Source organism: Notolabrus celidotus, chromosome 23 (assembly GCF_009762535.1).
Source record: "Notolabrus celidotus isolate fNotCel1 chromosome 23, fNotCel1.pri, whole genome shotgun sequence".
Taxonomy (NCBI): Eukaryota; Metazoa; Chordata; class Actinopteri; order Labriformes; family Labridae; genus Notolabrus; species Notolabrus celidotus.
This window is the reverse complement of record NC_048294.1, coordinates 12,897,074-12,917,808: the sequence shown is the minus strand read 5'-3', so window position 1 is coordinate 12,917,808 and position 20,735 is coordinate 12,897,074. Positions and strand designations below refer to the sequence as shown.

General features: G+C 38.3%; 1 protein-coding gene across 1 annotated transcript; it reads right to left on the bottom strand.

Moving 5' to 3' along the window:
- Window positions 1-1,151: 1,151 nt before the first annotated feature.
- LOC117807178 (E3 ubiquitin-protein ligase ZFP91-like) lies at window positions 1,152-8,547 on the bottom strand. The gene is given in 12 exon segments (XM_034676281.1): window positions 1,152-2,889; window positions 4,557-4,656; window positions 4,872-4,986; window positions 5,252-5,330; window positions 5,420-5,470; window positions 6,709-6,846; window positions 6,958-7,044; window positions 7,156-7,192; window positions 7,320-7,451; window positions 7,554-7,585; window positions 7,890-8,179; window positions 8,181-8,547. Coding segments are annotated over 12 exon segments (1,899 nt in total). The 5' UTR covers window positions 8,208-8,547; the 3' UTR covers window positions 1,152-2,078.
- Between the last annotated feature and the right edge of the window lie 12,188 nt (window positions 8,548-20,735).

Sequence of the window (20,735 nt, the reverse complement as noted above, 5' to 3'; positions counted from 1 at the left end):
ACAAAGGGACAGGGAAAGAGAAGGAGAGAGAGACCTAAGACACTTAGATGGAGAGGGACCATCTCACCATGACGCCAAAAAACACCGTGCGGTCATTACCATCTCTATTAGGGATGCTCTGTGTTTTCTCCACATTCAACCTTGGAGACTCATGATATACAGGTACGACTAAACCACTGAGACACACAGAACTACACAAACACATTTTACTGTCTTAGGGATCAGATTTCAGAAAAGAGAAGGAAATTCATGAGATGACTTCAAAGCAAAAGTAGTGAGTAACTAGAGCATTGATAGAAATTTAGTGGAGTTAAAAAAGGACACTAATTGTCTTCTGAATGTAGTGAAGTAAAAGTAATAAGAATCCCCAGAAAATAATACTCAAGTAAAGTACAGATATTCAAAAAATGTACTTAAGTGTAGTACTCAAGTAAATTTTCTCTGCTACTGTCTACCACTGTCCACTGTGAGTTAATTTGGAAACTGAAATGATGCATACAGATAATTTACTGCTAGGGTAATGAAACACTGAGGATAAAATGGTCTTTGGTTTTGAAACATCTTTGGAAAATGTGCAAATTTGCTTGTTTGCTATCTATTTATTCATTTATTATTTAAAAGGACCATGCATATTAATTAACACTTCTGTAAATGTGACAGAGTTAGCCAAAAGGCTAGTTTACATCCGTAGTCCCTTGCCAGATGTTAAAAAGGCTCCCTAAAAAGATCAAGATTAACACGTTTATTGACATTTGCAAGAAAATAAAAAGTTTAAAAAAAACTATCTTAGCAAAAAAATAAAAAAATCGTCCATCCGACTTTTTCAGTCCAGTACTTGTAGTGGTGTGATGCATGAATGACAATGCACCAAGTTCAAATTGTTGGTTTGTATTTTAGTCATGTAATATTTTCTGTAAATTCAACTTCAATTAATGCAAGTACCTCCTCTTTTAGACTCTTCAGTCTAAAATATTTTACTTTAAATAGCTCACCATTGTGTGTGTGATTGGATATTTAAAATTGTAGAATGACCTCGTTCACAAATTACAGAGGAAATGAGGTCATTTCAAAGAATCAGTGTGAGGGCACACTACCAACAAGGGCTAGAATAGTATCACAATATTTCAAAGATACACCAATAACAAACAAAGCATATTGAACACATTTTGTTTATTGAAGTTATATAACACATTTTTCTGATAAATTATACTGTAAAACTATTAGTGCTCCGCTCAGTAGTCATGAAAGTGTGCAGAGGTATGTGTTATTATCAAAGAGTGTAAACATAAAACTACTTTTATTTGAGTTCTGCCGTCTGCAAAGTGATAAAAGATGAAATTAGAAGGTATGAAGTAAAAATATAAAGGGATGTCACACTGCTCAGGGGTTGAAAGTGACTGAAATTAGACACATCTTTGCCTTACCAAACTTAAGAGGTCTGCTGTGAGAGCAGTTCATCTTTCTAGAAACATTTAAGAACTTCTTACATTAGATATCAAATTTCTTTTCTCAGAACCCCTGCTGAAATCAAAGTGATTTCTTTAAAACTACATTTTCCTACAATTTAATTCCCCTATAATAGAATATTACAAGAACGTTTTTTCATCACATTTGGTTGTGGTTGTACGTTTTTTTTTCTGCTACTTTTGGCTTAACTATTGTTAAGGCAATAAAGTCTCTGTTATTTTTTTTTTTTAACTTTGCATAAACATTGTAGTCGCATAATGTGGAGAAAATTAATGTAATCTGACTCACTTATAGAACATGTGCAATCATGTTTCAGTCTTTTTAACATCAAAAAAAACCAACATACACACAAACAAACAAAACATCTGTTCAGTAATGAAATACGTAAACTGAATCCACATTATTTTATCAGTAAATGTACATATTCCCTGATTTAAAGAGTTTCTCTAGAGCTATGCACTCTAAGACTACTGATATACACTTTGTGGAGCCTGTTTTTTTATGTTTAAAAATGCCAGCTTATCAACTTTTCAAGATCCTTCAGCCTCTTCTTCATTTCTTAAATTAAAACATCTTGTTTTCTTCTCTTCAGGTATTTTTTGTCGTCCAGTCTAGAGTAACCCCTCTCCATGAACCTCAGCACACTGCAACAGAATCTGCCTCTCTCCTTCTCTGTCCCAAACAATCCCTTCATCCTCCTTCCTCCTCTCCTCGCTATCCTCCCACATCATTTCCCTGCCACCCACCACTACCCTGTCCCACAGCTCCCCCTCCCCAGGCACCTCTACTTCCTCCTGAGCCTCTCTCTCCCACTGCATGGTCTGCTGGGGAGGCGCCAGGGAGGCTGCGGAGGCCAGTGTGGTGACGGAGCTCAGGGTGATGAGAGTGCTGTGGTGGTCCGTGACGGGCATGGGTGTGACAGTGCTGATGGGGAGGGTGGAAAGCTGGATAAGGTGGGCACCGGAGAGGTGAGTGGGAGTAGCAGTGGTGAGGTGGAGTAAGGTGGGAGGTTGCTGCTGATGTGTCACAACCTGGTGGGAGGGCAGTTTGAGGAACTGGGCTTGAGGGACATCAACCTGCGTCTGTGGAGCGAGTGGGAGCACCACCTGCTCAAGGGGCGTCAGCGCACCACTCTCCTCCTCCTCCTGGCCGACAGAGGGAGTGTCAGGCTGGGTGAGCACCGGGACAGTCTCTGGAACAGAGGTGGTTGTGCTTATGACAGAGCCTCCATTAGCTGCCATGGCTTCAGCAATGAGTACCTCAGGGTGGCTTTTGGCCTTGTGTGCAACAACGGAGTCCTTTTTCTCAAACTTTTTGTTACAAATAGAGCAAGGGAACTGGTAGGAGGCTTCTGCATCATGCTTCTTCATGTGCCAGTTTAAGGAGGCCTTTTGACGGCAGGTGAAGCCACAGATCTCACACCTGCCAGAGGGGGGAGACATTGCAGAGGGAGAGGGCAGAGCTGAATTGAAACTTAAGCTGTATTTGTCACACTGACTTCTCAGTGTGCAGTTACATATATACAGGTGCAGTTCAAAAAATTAGAATATCGTGAAGAAGTTCAATATTTTTTGTCACTCAAGTCAGAAAGTGAAACTCATATATTACATTGATTCATTACACATTAGAGTGACATATTTAAGCCTTTATTCCTTGTTATTTTGATGATTATGGCTTACAGATAATGAAAACCAAAATTTAGTGTCTCAGAAAATTAGAATATTACATAAGATCATTAAAAAAAGGGCATTTTAAACAGAAAAGTCAGGCTTCTGAGAAGTATTTTCATTTCTATGCACTCAATGCTTGGTTGGTCTTCCTTTTGCATGAATTACTGCATCAATGTGGCGTAGCATGGAGGCAATCAGCCTGGGGCACTGATTCAGGTGTGACAAAAAATATTGAACTTTTTCACGATATTCTAATTTTTTGAGCTGCAACTGTAGATACAGATTTTCATTTTCAATATTTTTTAATTAAGAGCAGTAAAAATACTACATCAGAATTTTACTAATATACCTTGGGTGTGTTTGAAAATAGAAAAAAAGAAGAGAATGGGAACAATGAGTAAAAAAAATAATTAAATGAGGTAAGCCGTATTCTGTAGATAAAGTGTGCAAGTACATCTGTGAAAATCCTGTGTTGCAGGCAGGAGTATGTATTCATGTTATGTTATCTTGTGTTTGAGAGAGTTATCTTACTACATCAACACATTACGGCAAACCTCATTTTTTTGTATTATTTTTGTATTTTGTATCTCTCTTTGTTCTTTTTGATGATTTTTCTTTGAGTCTTGGATGTCACCACATTTTTATTTTTTATTTTACATTACTTTAAAAAAAAACACCCAAAAAGCTGCTTGAAATCACGCACAGGTGTAAAACAACTGGAAAAAAAGTTTTTAATGACTTTAAGAGACAAGAAGAATGTTCCTCATCCAGTCAGACATAAAGTGAGGTTTACACGCCGGCAAGTTTCGCCCTCATTATGTCTTCACCATAGCAGAACAGGTTGTCCCTCCTGGTTCCCCTGAGTCATAAGATCACTAAAGTAAACTTAATTAAAACTCATTATGAGCTGCCCTACAAATATTGAGAAAATTACTTGATGCTGACCTGTAAATGGAAACAATGGGATGGTAGTTTAGATGTATGTATTACCTAACTGAGAACTAGATTAATCATGGTTTAAACTGTGTCTATTGTTCTTTTATTTCTATACAGAACAATGGCTCAAGTAAAAGAGCTCCACTTGGATGAGGTGACAAGCGCAATGGCAGGAAAGGCTTCAGTGGCTAACAAGTTTAAAGATGTTTGTTATTTTGAATGATCTGAAACTGAGTTTTTTACAGGCCTAAAAACCTGGATTGTGTTCTGCTGTAAACTCTAAAATGTAAGACTGTAGTCAGCATTAAGGGATGATTAAGAATGCTCCAAGGATTGCTTTGAATGCAGAATGTCTGAATAAATAGGTTTGATTTGAGATGTCAATGAAGTCACGTGTGGTTCACGCGTGATTCTATTTTTAACTTCCTCCTAGTCCAAAGTGCATGTTGGGACATTACGCTGCAAAGTCTCAAACCTACTCACTGTATTGGCTTCTCTCCTGTGTGGATCATCCTGTGCACAGCCAGGTTATGGGAACTCTTAAAGGCTCGAGCACAAAACTCACAGATGTAGTCCCTTTGATCTGGGAGACACACAGCAGGAAAAGAACAAACAAATGACACATTAGGAAAGAAAAGAAAACGAAAAGTCTTGATGGCCATCTTGTGACTATGTGTTATCTACTGGCAGACATTTCAAGCAGCTGTGAAATGGTGTTGTTTCACAGTCAAATGGAAATGCACAAAGCATGGAGCCAGTCTAAACACTCAAATTAGATAAATATGCCCCCATCCTCACCTGTGTGGTGTTTTGCATGGCGCAAAAGCTGCTTCTGCAGACGGAACAAGCGTCCACAGGCGGGGTGATCACACACGTACTTCTTTTTTAGCATGTGCTGGTATTTTATATGGTGCTGAAATAAAGAGATGGGAGAGAGAGAGATAGAGAGATAGAGAGAGAGAGAGAGAGAGAGAGAGAGAGAGAGAGAGAGAGAGAGAAAGCTGGTGTCACTGTGTTAAATATCCAAACATTAAAATCTCCTCTCTCTGAATGCTGCTGTCAACACAATCATTCACTTTGTGTCTGATATTAGTGTTTAAGCTAGTACTGCTTTTACTGTATCTGTGCCAAATTCAAAATTGTATAGTTGGGGTCCTTGTGTTTACAGGATGGCAAACCTGTAAGTAGCGCGGGTGTGCCAAGACGGTGCCACAGCCTTCTATTTCACAGCGGACATACTGCACAGGGGGCTTTTTCCTATAAGGGCAGCACAAACAAATTGAGTCGTTAGTCATCCAATCAGTGCTTTTCCTGTGGAGTAAGAACAATGCAATCAAGACTGTTACCTCCGCTTTGGTGGCCGAGTTGCTTTGTCATCTTTTTGTTGTTTCGCCCTCCTATAATGAAAACAAATGTTGAATTGAAACCATGCTTAGAATGAGAAACTTCCATCCATCCATTATCTTGACCGCTTATCCCGTTAGGGGTCACGGGGGGCTGGAGCCTATCCCAGCTGGCTTCTGGCGGAAGGCAGGGTACACCCTGGACAGGTCGCCAACCTATCACGGGGCTAACACAGAGAGACAGGCAACCATTCACACACACACTCATACCTAAGGGCAATTTAGAGTGATCAATCAACCTGGTGGGCATGTTTTTGGACTGTGGGAGGAAGCCGGAGTACCCAGGGGGAACATGCAAACTCCACACAGAATGGCACCTGCCTGGCCAGGGATTGGAACCAGGAACCTTCTAGCTGTCAGGCAACAGCGCTATCCACTGCACCACTGTGCAGCCCCATGAGAAACTTCTTTACACTAAATATCCATGTGTCATTTACCATCAGGAGTTTTAATCCCTTCGTATGGAACAGTTTCTACTCAATAAGCGTTGGTTGCTATGATTTATGGCTCAAAATGTTTTTACAACAGAGGTATACACAGACAATCATGTAATCACAATAAAATAATTGAGATCCGATGACTCAGCCTGAGGTTATGCCTGTTGGCAGTGAAGCGCATTTTTGGCAGTGAAGCGCATTTTAGGCATTGTTTTTGGTCAGTATACGTCATGTATGTCACTGTAAAGTTTGTTTGGGAGTATACTTTGGCACCACAACAATAAATTCTTAGAATCATGGCCCTGGGTGGTGACAGTTCACACATCACTATAGCTGAATACATGTTGTTTTTACATGACAAGATTTGATCCTGAGCAAGTTTTGCCTGGCTTTGTTTTCTCCTTTTGACATAAAATCTGTAAAGGGTTCAAATCATTGAAAATAACTTTGTTTGCGATGAGCTTATTCTTTAAAAAGTTTAGACATTTTCTCAAAGTAAGAAAAGGGTGTTGGGGTTCGAGTTTGAGGCTCATGAATGTGTGGTTGAGAATAAAATAATTAAAATATGTTAAATAAGATAAGTGTTTGTTTTTTTTCCACAAACAGAACCGGGGTTATATCTATGGTGGCAGCTTGCTTCATGGTGCGCTTAAAAAACCCTTTGTCATGCTCCCTGTGTTATAGCCAAACAGGTGTGTGTGGCTTCGGGCACCAACAAAAAACGCCCAATGTCAGCGTCATCGGCGCTCGCTCCTTTTGTGCATTCCTGTTATTATCAATTCATATTTTTCTTACTTCCTTGGTGGCGTGGTGTTATCCTTGGCTTCATCAACACTCTTGGTTGATTCTTCCTTCTTTATATCTTCCTCCTCTATCTCTGACTCCTCTTTCTTGACCTCCTTTTGTGACGTTGCACGGCACCTTGATTTTTCCCTGAAGCAATAAAACATTATTTATGAAGCTGACATTATAACATCCAGTTTTCATATTAAGTGAGACTTCTTCTGATAGTGAAAAGGCAAGTGTACACAACACTTTTCCTACATGTGTGTCTCTTGGGTGTAGATGACATCATTTAAGTCATCCCTAAATGGAGGGTCCTCATCAAGTGGATCATCTGGATCTGAGACACTGACACAGACATCGACAACATAGAGTATACCCCACTGTTAAATTCACAAAATAAACAAAACATTTGTGCAATTTTTTCCCCCATGATCACAAGTTGAGAATACTACTCACTTGTTAATGCTTCCTTTCAAAGCTTCTGTTTTCTCTTCTGAAAGGCAGACATAATGACATTGTCATTTCAGTTTGAAATGACCTCTGTTGTTGCTCTTATTTTCATGATATCTGCAAAATAGCTGTGTTTGTACAAAGAACAAATGAGTTTCTCTTTGATTTACCACACGACGAGGCTTCAAACTTTGCTTCTGGCTTGCATAATGTTGCAGGTGAGACGCAAGAGGCTCCACTTTGTGGTCTCTTGTTGCCTTTTTCAGATTTGGACAGCTTTGTTCCAAGATTGTTTTTGGATGCTGTAAAAGATAGGTTGTGCATATTTTAATGACAGCTGTCTTCCATTACTGGGAAGGAAAACCATTATCATAGATGAATAAAACACGTGTGTGTCTTGTTACCTTTTTTGGCTCTCAGCTTCCTTACCATGACTCTGTCGGAAGGAAATTATACAATTAATGACAGCAAAGTGCATGCAGTTATAAAAGCTGAAGTACACCTCAGAGAGTGCATTATATGTTCCAACTGCACTGCCCTTCAACAATGAATTGATCTGGGAAACCTATAGCTTTAAGAAACCACTGAGATATAACACTTCCGATAATTACAGGCACAAGAACCCTTGCAGTTCAGTCTCACTGGTGCATCAAACAAGCTTCTTGCAAGTGATGTTACTGATGCTCTTGCAACAGAAGAAAACAGCTAAGTAGTTGACCTCCTCTGACCACGTTACTTACTTGATGACAGGTGAATTTTTGCAGCCTGATCCAGCAGGTCTCCTACGTTTATCCTGCAGACTCTGAGAGTTTTTCTTGCGAGATGTATTCCTGGACTCGTTAGTCTTGCAAGATACAGCTCCCCTGGCTCGCAAAACACGCACAGCACCAGAGCAAGAGCCAACAGCATCCGGGGAGGTTACTCCGGTTTTGACCCGCCGTTGACTTCCTCCTCTCCGGCTGGACGGTTTAGTCGAGTCCGGGGATGTTTTGACGGCCTCCATCGAGTCTCGGTTTGTTTCACTCCCTGCACGAAACGTGGTCCTCCTGGGAGTTCATACACGCTCTTATTCACCCGTAGCAGCCTTCAGATACTTCTGTTATCCGTTAGTTAATAACATATGGAGCATTTAAGGCCAACGAAACGTCGAAGGCCCCAGTGGTACCAAGTTTTGTTGGCTTAGTATATTTTTAGTCCTCCATGCAATTATTTTATGGTCTTACTTATGAGTAAAAACGTGACAGAATATAATAAATATATCTACGAACATTTACCATTATTTACTTCTTAAAGCTATAGCAAACCTCGTATTTCCTTTACTAAATATATCCCTGTTAAGGATGCGTCTCCTTTAAGAGCGGCAGCAGCAACTTGGGAGATTAGGCGAATTCTGGAAGTTTGAGCCCACCGGGTTACCATACTTTTTTTGGATGGTTGTGGGATACGTAGTTCAATACAGAAAACCCCGATATTTTGTTGAAATAATGAATTACATTTAAAGAGACAAGATGAAAGAAATATTTAACATCGTTAAGTTGAAATTAAAATTATTTGAATTCAACAATCACAACTGTGTGTGTTTACATAATGTGTATTTTTCTTATGTTCTCTATATTTAATAGGGTATGAAACGCATAAAAAGACATGTAAATTTAGCCTGTGCATTTATCCTATACAATGAATTGCACTGGAAAAAATAGATGAATACAATTCAAATTAAAAAGTATAGTAAAGTATATAAAAAAAACTAGAAATGCATTCATTAACTGATAAGTAAAGTCAAGTCAAGTCAAGTCAAATTTATTTATAAAGCACATTTAAATACACAGCAGAAGCTGACCAAAGTGCTGTACAATACATAAAAAAAACAAAAACACAATGTGAGACCAGACAAGCAATCATTTAAAAAGAGACAAACAAACAAGGAACGCACAGCATTGGAAATGAGAACCTATTCAGTGCTAGAGGACTCAAATGCTAAAATATAAAATTGTGTTTTGAGGCGGGACTTAAAAGAGTCGACAGAGGGGGCGGCCCTGATTGAGGAGGGGAGGTTGTTCCAAAGACGCGGGGCCTTTACACTAAAAGCACGGTCGCCCTTCAGTTTATATATTGACCGGGGAACTGCCAGGAGACCCATGTCAGAAGACCTTAGAGGCCTGGAGGTTTTGTAAGGGCTCAGGAGGTCAGTTATATAGGGAGGGGCCAGACCATTCAGAGCTTTAAAAACAAAAAGCAAAATCTTAAAATCAATTCTAAAGCGAATTGGAAGCCAGTGATAAGATACAATGAAGATCAATACTTATAATGGGACACATGAACTATGTTAGTAGTCGGACACTGTTCTTTTGCTCTGTTCTTTTGCTGCAGGCTTAAGGAGGGTAAACCCAGCTAATAGATCAAGAGAAATTAAAAGTACATTTCAAGTAGTAGAACACCTCTTAGAGAATTCAGCCAAGTATAAATTACATCCAACCATAATTAGATTTCATTTTCATACAGGCCTTTGTTTCACTATCATGAAATGTAGCATGGGACTATTAATAAACGCAATCGTCCAAGGTGTGGCTATGCCCCCACAAAACGACATGGAAAGGACACTCCTAACATGATGGACATTGCATGTGTTGGGTGTGACTTCTGAGATGCCAAGATTGTGTCCTGAGAAAATGCTGATAGTTCCTCGTTCTTGGGCGCTCCATCAAGTCATGAAACCACACAATACATGACCAGCAGCCAAAAATATTCAACAGTACTGGATTTTCAGGTTTAGACACTCCTTTAAGATAGTTGGTCATTGTAACTCAGTGAGACTTTGCAGCAAAGTAAATTTATTAGTCCTGATGGCATCAAACAATTGATTCTCAATTAATTGGAATATCGGGGGGAAAAAAACAAATTTTCCATGATTTATTTCAGCAAATGAATGTTTAATGTGTTCTGGACTCATTCTAGGAAACCTAAATTTTTCACATATTTTTCAGTTTTAATTTTTCAATTACAGCCTAAAGTTCAAAATATAAAAAGAAAAACATTTGTCAAGAAGTTGATGACAAACACCTGACCTTAAACAAAATGGATTTCTGATTTTCATGCCCAATAACCCATAATCATCACAATCAAAACAAAACAGGCTTGGAACAGTTCTCTTGACCTCCCATGGATATCAATATTCACAACATTACAATATGTTGAGATGCACTTGTACATCCTGGACATACAGCCTATCTTGTGCTCCCTGATCCCTAACCCATGTGCCTCCAAACACACCTGAAAGAAGCCTGAAGCCTGATGAATCATAATGTGGAGAATCCCAGTGAATGGACACAATTTTTTATTGTGCAGTCAGTTTAAATGAATGGTTTTTCAACTTGGAGTGTACTTCATACATACATTACAAAAGCAAAAAACAGATTTACGTTTTTTGTGACTATTTTACACAACATTACTGCACTGTGTTTTTCTGGGGCGTCATTAATATCTATAAAACTAGCTGAACTAGTTAATCAATCCGTTAAACTGATCTTTATGTCAGCCTTGAGTGATCTTTAGTAAGCAACTTTATTTAAAGCTATGATTATGAGGGCTGATTTGAAAGGTTATTTAACATATGGACTCAATGTCAACATAATGTAACATTGATTTTTTTTCTGTGTGGAGGGTTTGTGGCTTCATGCAGGAGTGATGAATTTTTCTTTTAAAAAGGTAATACTCCTACTCAGGTGAATTCCTTGTAACAACTCCTTCATTTCCTGTTTAATGGTTTCTGTTTCCAAGGAAGAACAACTGAAAGTAATGGTTTAGATAATAATGATTAAAATAAAAAAAATAATAATAATGCAGTCCAGGGCTAAAATAAACTACTCCAAATTAAAAGCTAAAAAAGTAAGTCTTAAGTTTACTTTTGAACAACACCCAGAGAGTACGCTGTTCTGATGTCCAGAGGCAGAGAGTTCTACAGCCTAGGGGCATAAAAACAGAAAGCTCTCTGGCCGGTGTTTGTGTGAGACACTCGAGGAACATTTAAAAGGGAAGCATTCGAGGACCTCAGTGATCTGGCTGGAACATACAATGACAGGAGATCAGTAATGTATGGAAGAGCAAGGCTGTTAAGAGCTTTAAAAAAAAAAAACAGTAAAAGGACTTTAAAATCAATTCTAAAAGAAACAGGGAGCCAGTGCAGAGTTCTTAAAAGAGGGGTGATGTGATCGGTTTTCTTTCTCCTCGTTAAAACTCTGGCAGCAGCGTTCTGAACAAGCTGCAGTTTCTTGAGAGACTTTTTGGGCAGGCCTGTAAAAGGGAGTTGCAATAATCAATGCGGCTTGTAATAAAAGCATAAATTAAAATTTCGGCATCTTTCTGCGATAAAAAAAGCTGACTTTTGCTATGTTTCTAAGATGATAAAATTAAGTACTTACGACCTTGTTAAAATGAGCAGTAAAATTAAAATCTGAATCTAAAACCACTCCCAGGTTTGTGACCTTTGATTTAATTTGCCTGTTAAAATCTCTCAGAGTGGTCTGGAAGTCCCTTGACTTGATTTGAAATATGGCAGAGCCATCTGCCCCAATTGGAGAAAATAAAATACAACAGCCAAAAATATAACAATCAACATTTTTTTCAGAAACATTAACTTTATTATTATTTTTTTAATGGGAATGGGGAAGATGGAAATGCAACATTAGCACTTAACATCTCTCAAGCTTAACAGCTCTGAATCAAGACAATAGAGTCTGAGAACGGTTCACATAAGGAGAGATCATGTGTTCTCTCTCATGGTAACAAACTATCAAAATAAACTTTGAGAACGGATTGTTGCTAAACAGGATGGTTGTTGACTCATTTTGCTCACCGCTGTTGGTGACGTGTCAAACAGTGAAAAAATCTCAGCCTCCTGGTTTTCTGCTTGTTTACCTTTGCTCATTTTAGGTGGAACAGTGGCAGCATCCATCACTACCTATTGTTGTATAATTTTAACAGAGGAAGATTAATTCCTGTGTATTCAAATCTAACTAACATGGGAACACATAAGCTGTTACTGTTCAAGGTCAAAATTATACTTCACAGTAGGCACATTTCAACCAAAAGTACCAGGAACCTTTTCTAAACAGTTCCTGTGGCCTAAAGTCCCATCAACAAATATGCAAATTAGGCCAATGGTATATGGAAAAGCAATAAAAGATATCAGACTGAACCATCATTTCAGTGGGTGGTGGTAAGAAAAAGATGAGGGCCTTATAATAAAAATGACACCATATGAGGCAACAGACAGGCCGGCGTCATCATTTGTGCAACACTGCAGTTAGCTTGTTAGCATGGAGGAAATTCAACTTGTGCGGTTTTTGATTGTACTTGAATGCTTTGCAAATTAATTTGTTAAATCACAACTGTCCCCTTCCACGTAAATTCTCAGCAAAGGCATGCACCTCGTTGTCGATCCATCTGTTAAAGAATTTAATCTCTGACACCATCTCAAAAGCACAATGGAAAAGCAGGATGAAAAACAGAGTTTTCAGATAAACCTTTTAAACTTACAGGTTGAAATAAAACAACAAATCAGAAAATGAAAAGCATTGCATGCCCTGCTCTCAAACAGGGGCTTTTCAAAAGGTGTAGATCAACTGCCCTGGAACAAAGTTTAGACCCTGGTTCCTGCTATTCAAACACACAGAGTTTCTAAAAAGGTTCCTTGTTCCTGCAGCTGAAAAGCACCTATTGTTCGTCACAGCTATGAGGTGGACTGACAGGTGTTAATCCAGCAGGTAAGACTGGTTTTACTACAACTAAAGATGGCTCCTCTTTTTTCCGATTAGTCTCCGCTTATCAATGTAAGGAACATTTGCAAAAGATAGAGCTTTTTAAAGGTGAGTGTGACTTTTAGATTTTACGTCTCACATTCTTTAGATTCTTCTCTCTTTTCAACTGTCATGGTCGGTCAAGGACTTTCAAAAGAAGCTCAGCCAACAGGTTATTCATGTTTGTTCGGAGTGAGCGTTCAAAACTCACATTCACCTTCGAATAGATCGTTTAAAAAAGTGTTTTGTGGGTGTAATATCTGGATGGGAAGAAGTGGACAAAAGGGAGGACAACTGTGTGTGTGTGTGTGTGTGTGTGTGTGTGTGTGTGTGTGTGTGTGTGTGTGTGTGTGTGTGTGTGTGTGTGTGTGTGTGTGTGTGTGTGTGTGTGTGTGTGTGTGTGTGTGTGTGTGTGTGTGTGTGTTGAGAGAGAGAGTGAGTGAGAGAGAGCGGGCGTGTGAGCGAGGGATAGAAAAAAAGACCAACCATTTTTTTTTGGGTCAGTGTTGATGTGAGACAAGACAATATAAATTCCCTTCCACCTTAACCTAGGTAAGGGCAACATTAACGGTTTGTCTTTCAACTCTTTGATCACAAAACTCAAGGAGAAACATGGACTTTTTGAAAAAAAAATGTCAGTATAAAAAAATATTTTCTTTGCAGTTTGTTGAAGATGGATGGTTATTGTGTTTATCTCATAAAAGTTGAGTGAAGACAGATTTTATTATGCAAGTATGAGACTCAAATGTCTCTTAGAAATTTACTTGGGGTTTTTGTTAAGTTTTTATTTTAATGCCTAATTTTAGGTTAGTTTGTATTAGATTTAGTGTTATTTATTAATTTTATTGATGATGAGATACTTTTCAGGGGCAAGAGGAAAAAAGGACCTGAAAATATATGGGTCATTGACATGACGTGCATATTTTTGTGTCCGAATCCATTATTTTCTTTTGAAATAACTAGTTATTTTTAAGACATACATCAATTGATTCTATAAAATCTGCTTATTTTAAATACAATTTCAGTACATTGAAATATTGAGATTTATTTAATTTTTAAGTATCTCAAACCCTGAAAATGTCAGATGGCGCAAACGTCCAAGCAAGTGAACTGACTTAAAAACACAATAAAAAATGTATTTTAAGAATAATAAATTCAAATTAAAACACCATGGCATGATTTTACATATACGAGCTTTGAAATAAACAACATTTCATAAATATCAATAGTTTAAGGGCACCTAAGGTTGTTTAAAAACTTTTGTCTAGCAATTTGCATGTTCTCAAATGTCAGGGTGGCACCACCGTACTCATGGACCTTTTATTTTGAAAGTAAGTAGTTATAATGGACTTCAATATATGAAATCATTCAGAGGACCCCAACTAATTGTCATGGCTGAGTTAAAAGGTTTGTAGATGTCTCTTAAGTAAAGTGGTACTGGGTGGGTAAATGTGTCAATTAACAGGGTGCATAAAGAATTCAAGTACAACGGGAGATAAATATGTAAACAGCATGTAAAAAAAACCTAATATTGAATAAATAAAGTGGTCAGAGTGCAGGTAGAACAAAAGTATTAATAAAAATGTAAAAGCTGTATGAAGTATGTTATATTGAATGGATAAGATGGTTTACAATGGTCAGTAAATTAGCTGGTAATTTTACAACCCAAATATCAAAAGGTAACAGGTAGGTAAACATTAGTGGTGGGCGTATCAATTCTGTGGTATCGATATATCGACACTCGCACACTACTCATTTGAGGATCGATTACTCTAATAAAATATCGATACTAACTAAAAAATGCAAAATAAAAGCGCATGCATCACTTCTGATTCTTTTAGGGTCACTTACTCCAAAGTTTAGTACCGGCACCCCCCCAACAGCATGAAATTGAACTAGTCCATCCATGTCATGTGACCCGAAGTGCCACCATATCAGTCTGCAGCTGCACGCGTCTGAGGTGAAGCATGGCTGAGAGAAAGAGGAAAGAGGAGTGTGGTGTGGGCATATTTTTCAAGTTTAAATTAATCTATGGTAAGGTGTAGTTTGGGCTGTAAAAATGTACAACACTGCAGCAACACAAGCAACCTTTTACAACACTTAAATACAATGCATCCCGAGGCTTACCTCGAAGCTAGAAAAAGACAAAAAGAGGAAACAGAGAAGGCTGCATCACCTGCACCCCTGACACCATCTACCACACAGAGGATGGTGTTAAATTGTTAAATGAACAGTATTTGTCATGGGAGTTGTCTTTCAAGGGTTTCATTTTATTCATTTTTTAAAATCACTGAAAGTATCTGTATCGGGTATCCAATAAATTGCCAAAAAAGTAATGGATATTGAATCGAACAATAAAGTGTGGTATCGCCCAGCACTACAAAACACTATTCTAAAGAACATGTCAGGATGCAGAGGAAAATCTCTTCCTTCAGAAAAATCCAGGTTAAAATTCCTGAGGGTAGGTTATTTTGATAAAGATAATATTTAATTGTGTCATGTTTTAGGAAAATACAAAACAGAGGTCCCAAATGCAGACTTCAAAATAGTATTCAATTAACAAAAGCATAAAAGGTCCAACAAAACTTACTCTATCAAAGTCCAAAAATATCCATCCATAGAACAGCCAAGTCCAACTGAGTGAGGAAACATAAGAGTCACAAGGAAAATCTTCGGGGACCACTGGGAAGTAAGTACAGAAATGCAAGGAACATGGGAGAAGACAAAAAAACCAACAAAGGAAACAGAGAAACTATATACACACAAGGTAATCAAACACAGGTGTGATAGAGGACACAGGTGAAACTAATTAGAGTAATCAAAGCAGGGGGAAGCACAGGATGGTCAGGATATTAAACTAAACCAGACGCACAGGGGGCAAAAAGTTCAAACAGGAGTGAGTGAAAATACACACACAAGGAGTACAAGAACACAAAGGGAAGGGGACAAGTGAACGCATGAAATACACAACAAGGAAAATACAAAACCTAACCAGAGTAACTGAAGGAACAAGGCAAGAAACCCTAAGCGCTATCTACCAAAATAAAACAGGAAATGACTATGGAACCCAAAACTAGGAAAATACCTAAATAAACAAAAGCAATTCATGATGAGTTGTAGGAGATTTCAGTGAACATGTTGAATTGCAAAGTGGTGAGAAAGGACCCAGATAATTTATATAAGAACTATAATGACATTACATCACATAATTATATGTAACCTTCTATTGTATTATAATAGCTGATGCATTGAAGTGTCAATCACTTTGTAGTGCAATTTGTATTCTCCCCATCCTCTTACCTATAATAGTAATAATCTTAGCTGTATGAACTATAATAGTACTTGTAAATACGAAATATCATGGAAACCTTTGAAAACATCATATTTCTGATTTCATCCTCATAAACGTGTGTGGTCTAAGACTCAGGTTAGTCTATTTAGTGTTGCTGCTGTGAATTTTAATTTCATGTTGGAAGGTATTTCTTGTTGTTCTGTGGAGTTAGGGAGTTAGTGATAGGACTGAACACTATAGGACCTCTCCTTCTCACAGGCTGAGCCCCCCCTCAAACTGAAGGGAATAAATATTCATCAGAGTGATCAAATGATGGATAAAAGGTAGATTCTTAATATTCTTCTTATTTAATATCACTATATAATATTTGGTTTGTGAGGTCTGCAGTTTCTCCAGTGCTCTCCTCTCTTCAGTGGTTGCCAGTTCATGCCAGAGCAGATTTGAAGGTGCTGCTGTTGACTTATGAATTAATAAATGACACTGCACCCTCATATCTCACTGACCTGGTGGGCTGTGGTGCATGATTCCTGAGATTGTCTGTACATTTCTGTTCTTATTATCATAAGCATTTTAGGCTCTGAAATTCTGTAAAGCACTTTGATTTAAAGCACTCTATAAATACATGTATTATTATTATTATTATTATTATTATTATTATTATTATTATTATTATTATTATTATTAATAATAACCATTAAGAGGTAAACAAAATCAAAGGAAAAGTATCATAACTCTGAGTCTATACTTAGACTTACCTAACCTCGGTGGCTTGAGGATACCTGAGCTGCTACAAGTGCAACATTAATTATTCTCTGTCTGTATCGCAGAGTGTATTACATTGTATGGTCCTCTCTTTTATTTTTAGATTAATTCCATTCACAACAGTACACATTACACAACTTTTGAAATTCATATGCCATTTGGCAGCCAACATGGTCTTAATTAAACCAGCCACCAATGGATGCAGCAAAATTATACATGCATGCAATGATATTTTCCCATCTGTCGTACTGTGTCACAAGCTGGTCACAAGCTGGGAAAACAACACTTGCTCCCATCAAATCACTGTACAAGCAAACATTAAAGGTACTGGACAAGAAGCCAAAAAGTTATCACTACTTCAATATCATACAGAAGTACAACCTTTTAACTTTTGAACATTTTGTGGGTTTTGCTGATGCTTGTTTAGTGTTTAAAGTGATAAATGGTCTGGCTGCTCCCCCATTATAAGAGTTTATATCACTGTGTAAAGATAATGGAAGAACAACTAGGACAGCAAATGGAGGTGACTGTGTCATACACCGCAGATCTTCTAAATTTGGTAAATCAGCCCTCTCTATTAGAGCAACAACTGCATGGAACTCATTATCAAGTAAAATCAGAGAGTGCTGCAGCTTTGCTGAATTTAAGTCCAGGATGAAATCATGGCTAAAATCCACCCAATCATGTACTCATAACACTTAAATATAACAACCTTCATGGTGTAGTGCTTTTAGCTATTAATATTTTATTATTGTGTTGGTAGTTTTGATGTAAATGTATCCCTGTTGTTTTATAGTAGTTATGTATTATTGTGTAGCTCTTTAAATTATGTACTATTTGTTTTTAACAGAGGCATCGCCTCTGTCTCCTGCCCAGGGACTACAGATGTAAATTAGCTGCTAGCTAACTCTGGTACTACTAAATGGCTGTACACTGTCCCTGTTGTAATAAACAAATAAATAAATAAATAAATACATTTGAATTGATACACTATAATTAAGGAGATTACTTCGCCTCAGTCTTGCATTATCATCTTCACACTTTCACACGGGAGTTATGTACGAGTGGGTGGAAGAATGTTATCCATAACAAATCAACTCATAGATTTTTTTACGCTGTGTAAAAAAGCACAGCACATGCAGATGAAACGGTATGGAAGATAGAATGCAAGACATGTAAGAATGCTATTACGCATAAGGTTTGTTTGACAAGACACAAGATCATTGGAAACAAAAATGCCTTGAATTTGTTGCTTTTTGTCTGTTGTTTGTTATCAGATATTCTGTCTGCTCTTGAATAGAACTCACTTACCACCATGGATTGTGGAGTCTTCTTAAGCCTCCTAGCAGGTGAGTAAGATTACACTGCATGACTATTCTATGATGTAACATACGTATAGCCTCACCCACGTCAGACATGTCGACTGATTCTGTTCCAAAACAACCAGATAATAATCTAGAAATGATTGCAACTCTCCATATAAATAGTCTTTTAACTTGCAACCCATTGTCAAACAGAATGTGAACTTTTTGTGAATATAAAAAGGTCAAATGTGACGTTACTGTAGGTATTGTGAACAAAGAGGAAAACTGTTATGAGGTATTTTTGGAAACAGTTTCAGACCTCTGGGAAAGTGGTTTGGATGAGAGGCTGAGATGCCAGGACAGTAGGCTCACTTGCTATCATTATGTAAGTGGGCCTCATGTTTGCCAAAGTCATTGCAAGAAGCTGCCTACTAATCAGGTGTCTGCTATATGATTAATATCACCAAGGTAATACATATCCAGTGTATGACACACAAAGACTTTCCCTGGGTGCCAAACTCAGGTCGACTGTGTATATTTGGAATTTCTGAATTAAACATAGGCCCCATGGATTGTCTGATCGAATAATTGATTGATTTTCAGAGACATGACAGTCCACAATTGATAAGTTAATGCATGCTGTCTCCTGCAAATGTTCGCTTTGACAAACACACACACTGTGGCACAGACACACAGTGCAGGAGAGCTCAGTGTGTCAACATAAAACCTTTGTTAGTGTACATGCTACTGTGTGGTCTGTACTGGATGTAATTCAGTAACCTTGTCACATTGGTTTTGATTGTTTTGATACGATATGTAATCGCCATCAAGCTTCCTCCTCAGACACAGTGTTTGCTTTAATATTAATTAATCCAAGACAAAGTGAAATAAAAGTCACAATTTACAAATAAAAGTTGCTCAATTTAAATGACACTTTGTGATGCATTGATTTTGTGGGGGCACTGTAAATTTAGTGGGTCTGGTGAGCCAGTGCAGAGGGCCTCAAATCAAATTCTGCTTAGGGCCCCACTTTGGCGAGGGCCGCCCTGGTGAATTACAAGCAGCAGTCACACAATCTGCTTTTTCCTATGATGTATAGCATGTTGTGCAAGAGTAATTCATGTGAAAAGTATTTCTGCTTTTTTGCTTTTGGACAGCTTTAGCATCAGTGCATGCAACTCCCACATCAACAACACTGGAAAGTACATTCACTTCAGACTCAGCCACAAACATATCTGCAACAGGCGCTGCAACCACACCTAAGGCCTCAAACATCGCAGATCACAGCACACCAACCAACGCCCTTAATAAAGTACAAGCTGATGCTTTGCCTGTGGGCACACCTGCACTCATATCCCAAGACGTAACACAGACAGACGAACCAAATTCTGCCTCAAACAAATCTGACAGCACAGCTTTGAACTTAAACTCTTCAATGTCTGAAATTTCATCTGACATGAGTTCATTGAGCACACCAACTGAAGGAGGGACTGGTATGACCACTACTCCAATGGAAGCCACAAATACAGCCACGCTTCAAACAAAATCCACTTTGAATCCCAGAACCGCACTAAAAAATAGTTCAGATTTCACCCAAACCACTGTGAAGCAAACAATACAAACTCTTACAACTAAACTTTCATCAATTGTGACTTCAGATTCACCAACAACAGCAGCTGCTAACACAACAGCAGCTGCTCCAACAACTACTACAGCTCAAAAAACCAAGGGTTCTCTCACAACTACAGCTACTCCAATGACTACAGCCTTACCAATAACAACAGCTGCTCAACCAATCATTGGAACTCAAACAAATAACAATGTTCAAACAGCCATTACTCCAATAACTGCAGCTGCTCAAAAAACTTCTACCGCATCATCAATCTCAGGTTCTTCTACCATTACCGCAGCAGCAACAACTACAGCTGTTCTTACATCAACAGCTGCACAAAAAGCTACAGCCACACCAACAACAGCAGCTGATCAAACAAGTGCAGCGGCGCCAACAACCAGTGGTGCTAGTACTCCAACAGCTGCGTCATCAAATACAGCTGCATCAATAACTACACCTGCTCAAACAGTCATGGTTACCCTTACAACTACAGCTGCTCAAAAAAACACAGCCACAACAACTGCAAAAACAACTATTGTTACTTTAACAACAACAACAACAACTATTCCAACTACTACACCAACTCCAATGACTAGAGCTCCTGCAACAACTACAGCTGCTCCCAGTACTTCAGCTGCCCCTACTACCACAGATACTCCATCAACTAAGCTGGCTAAAAAAACAACAAAAACAACAACAAAAACAACAACAAAAAACACAACAACAACAACCGCTGCTCAACTACTCATGACTACAAAAAACCAAGCTTCTCCAAAAACAACAGCTGCCCCAACAACAGTTGCTCAAACAAACATTGGTGC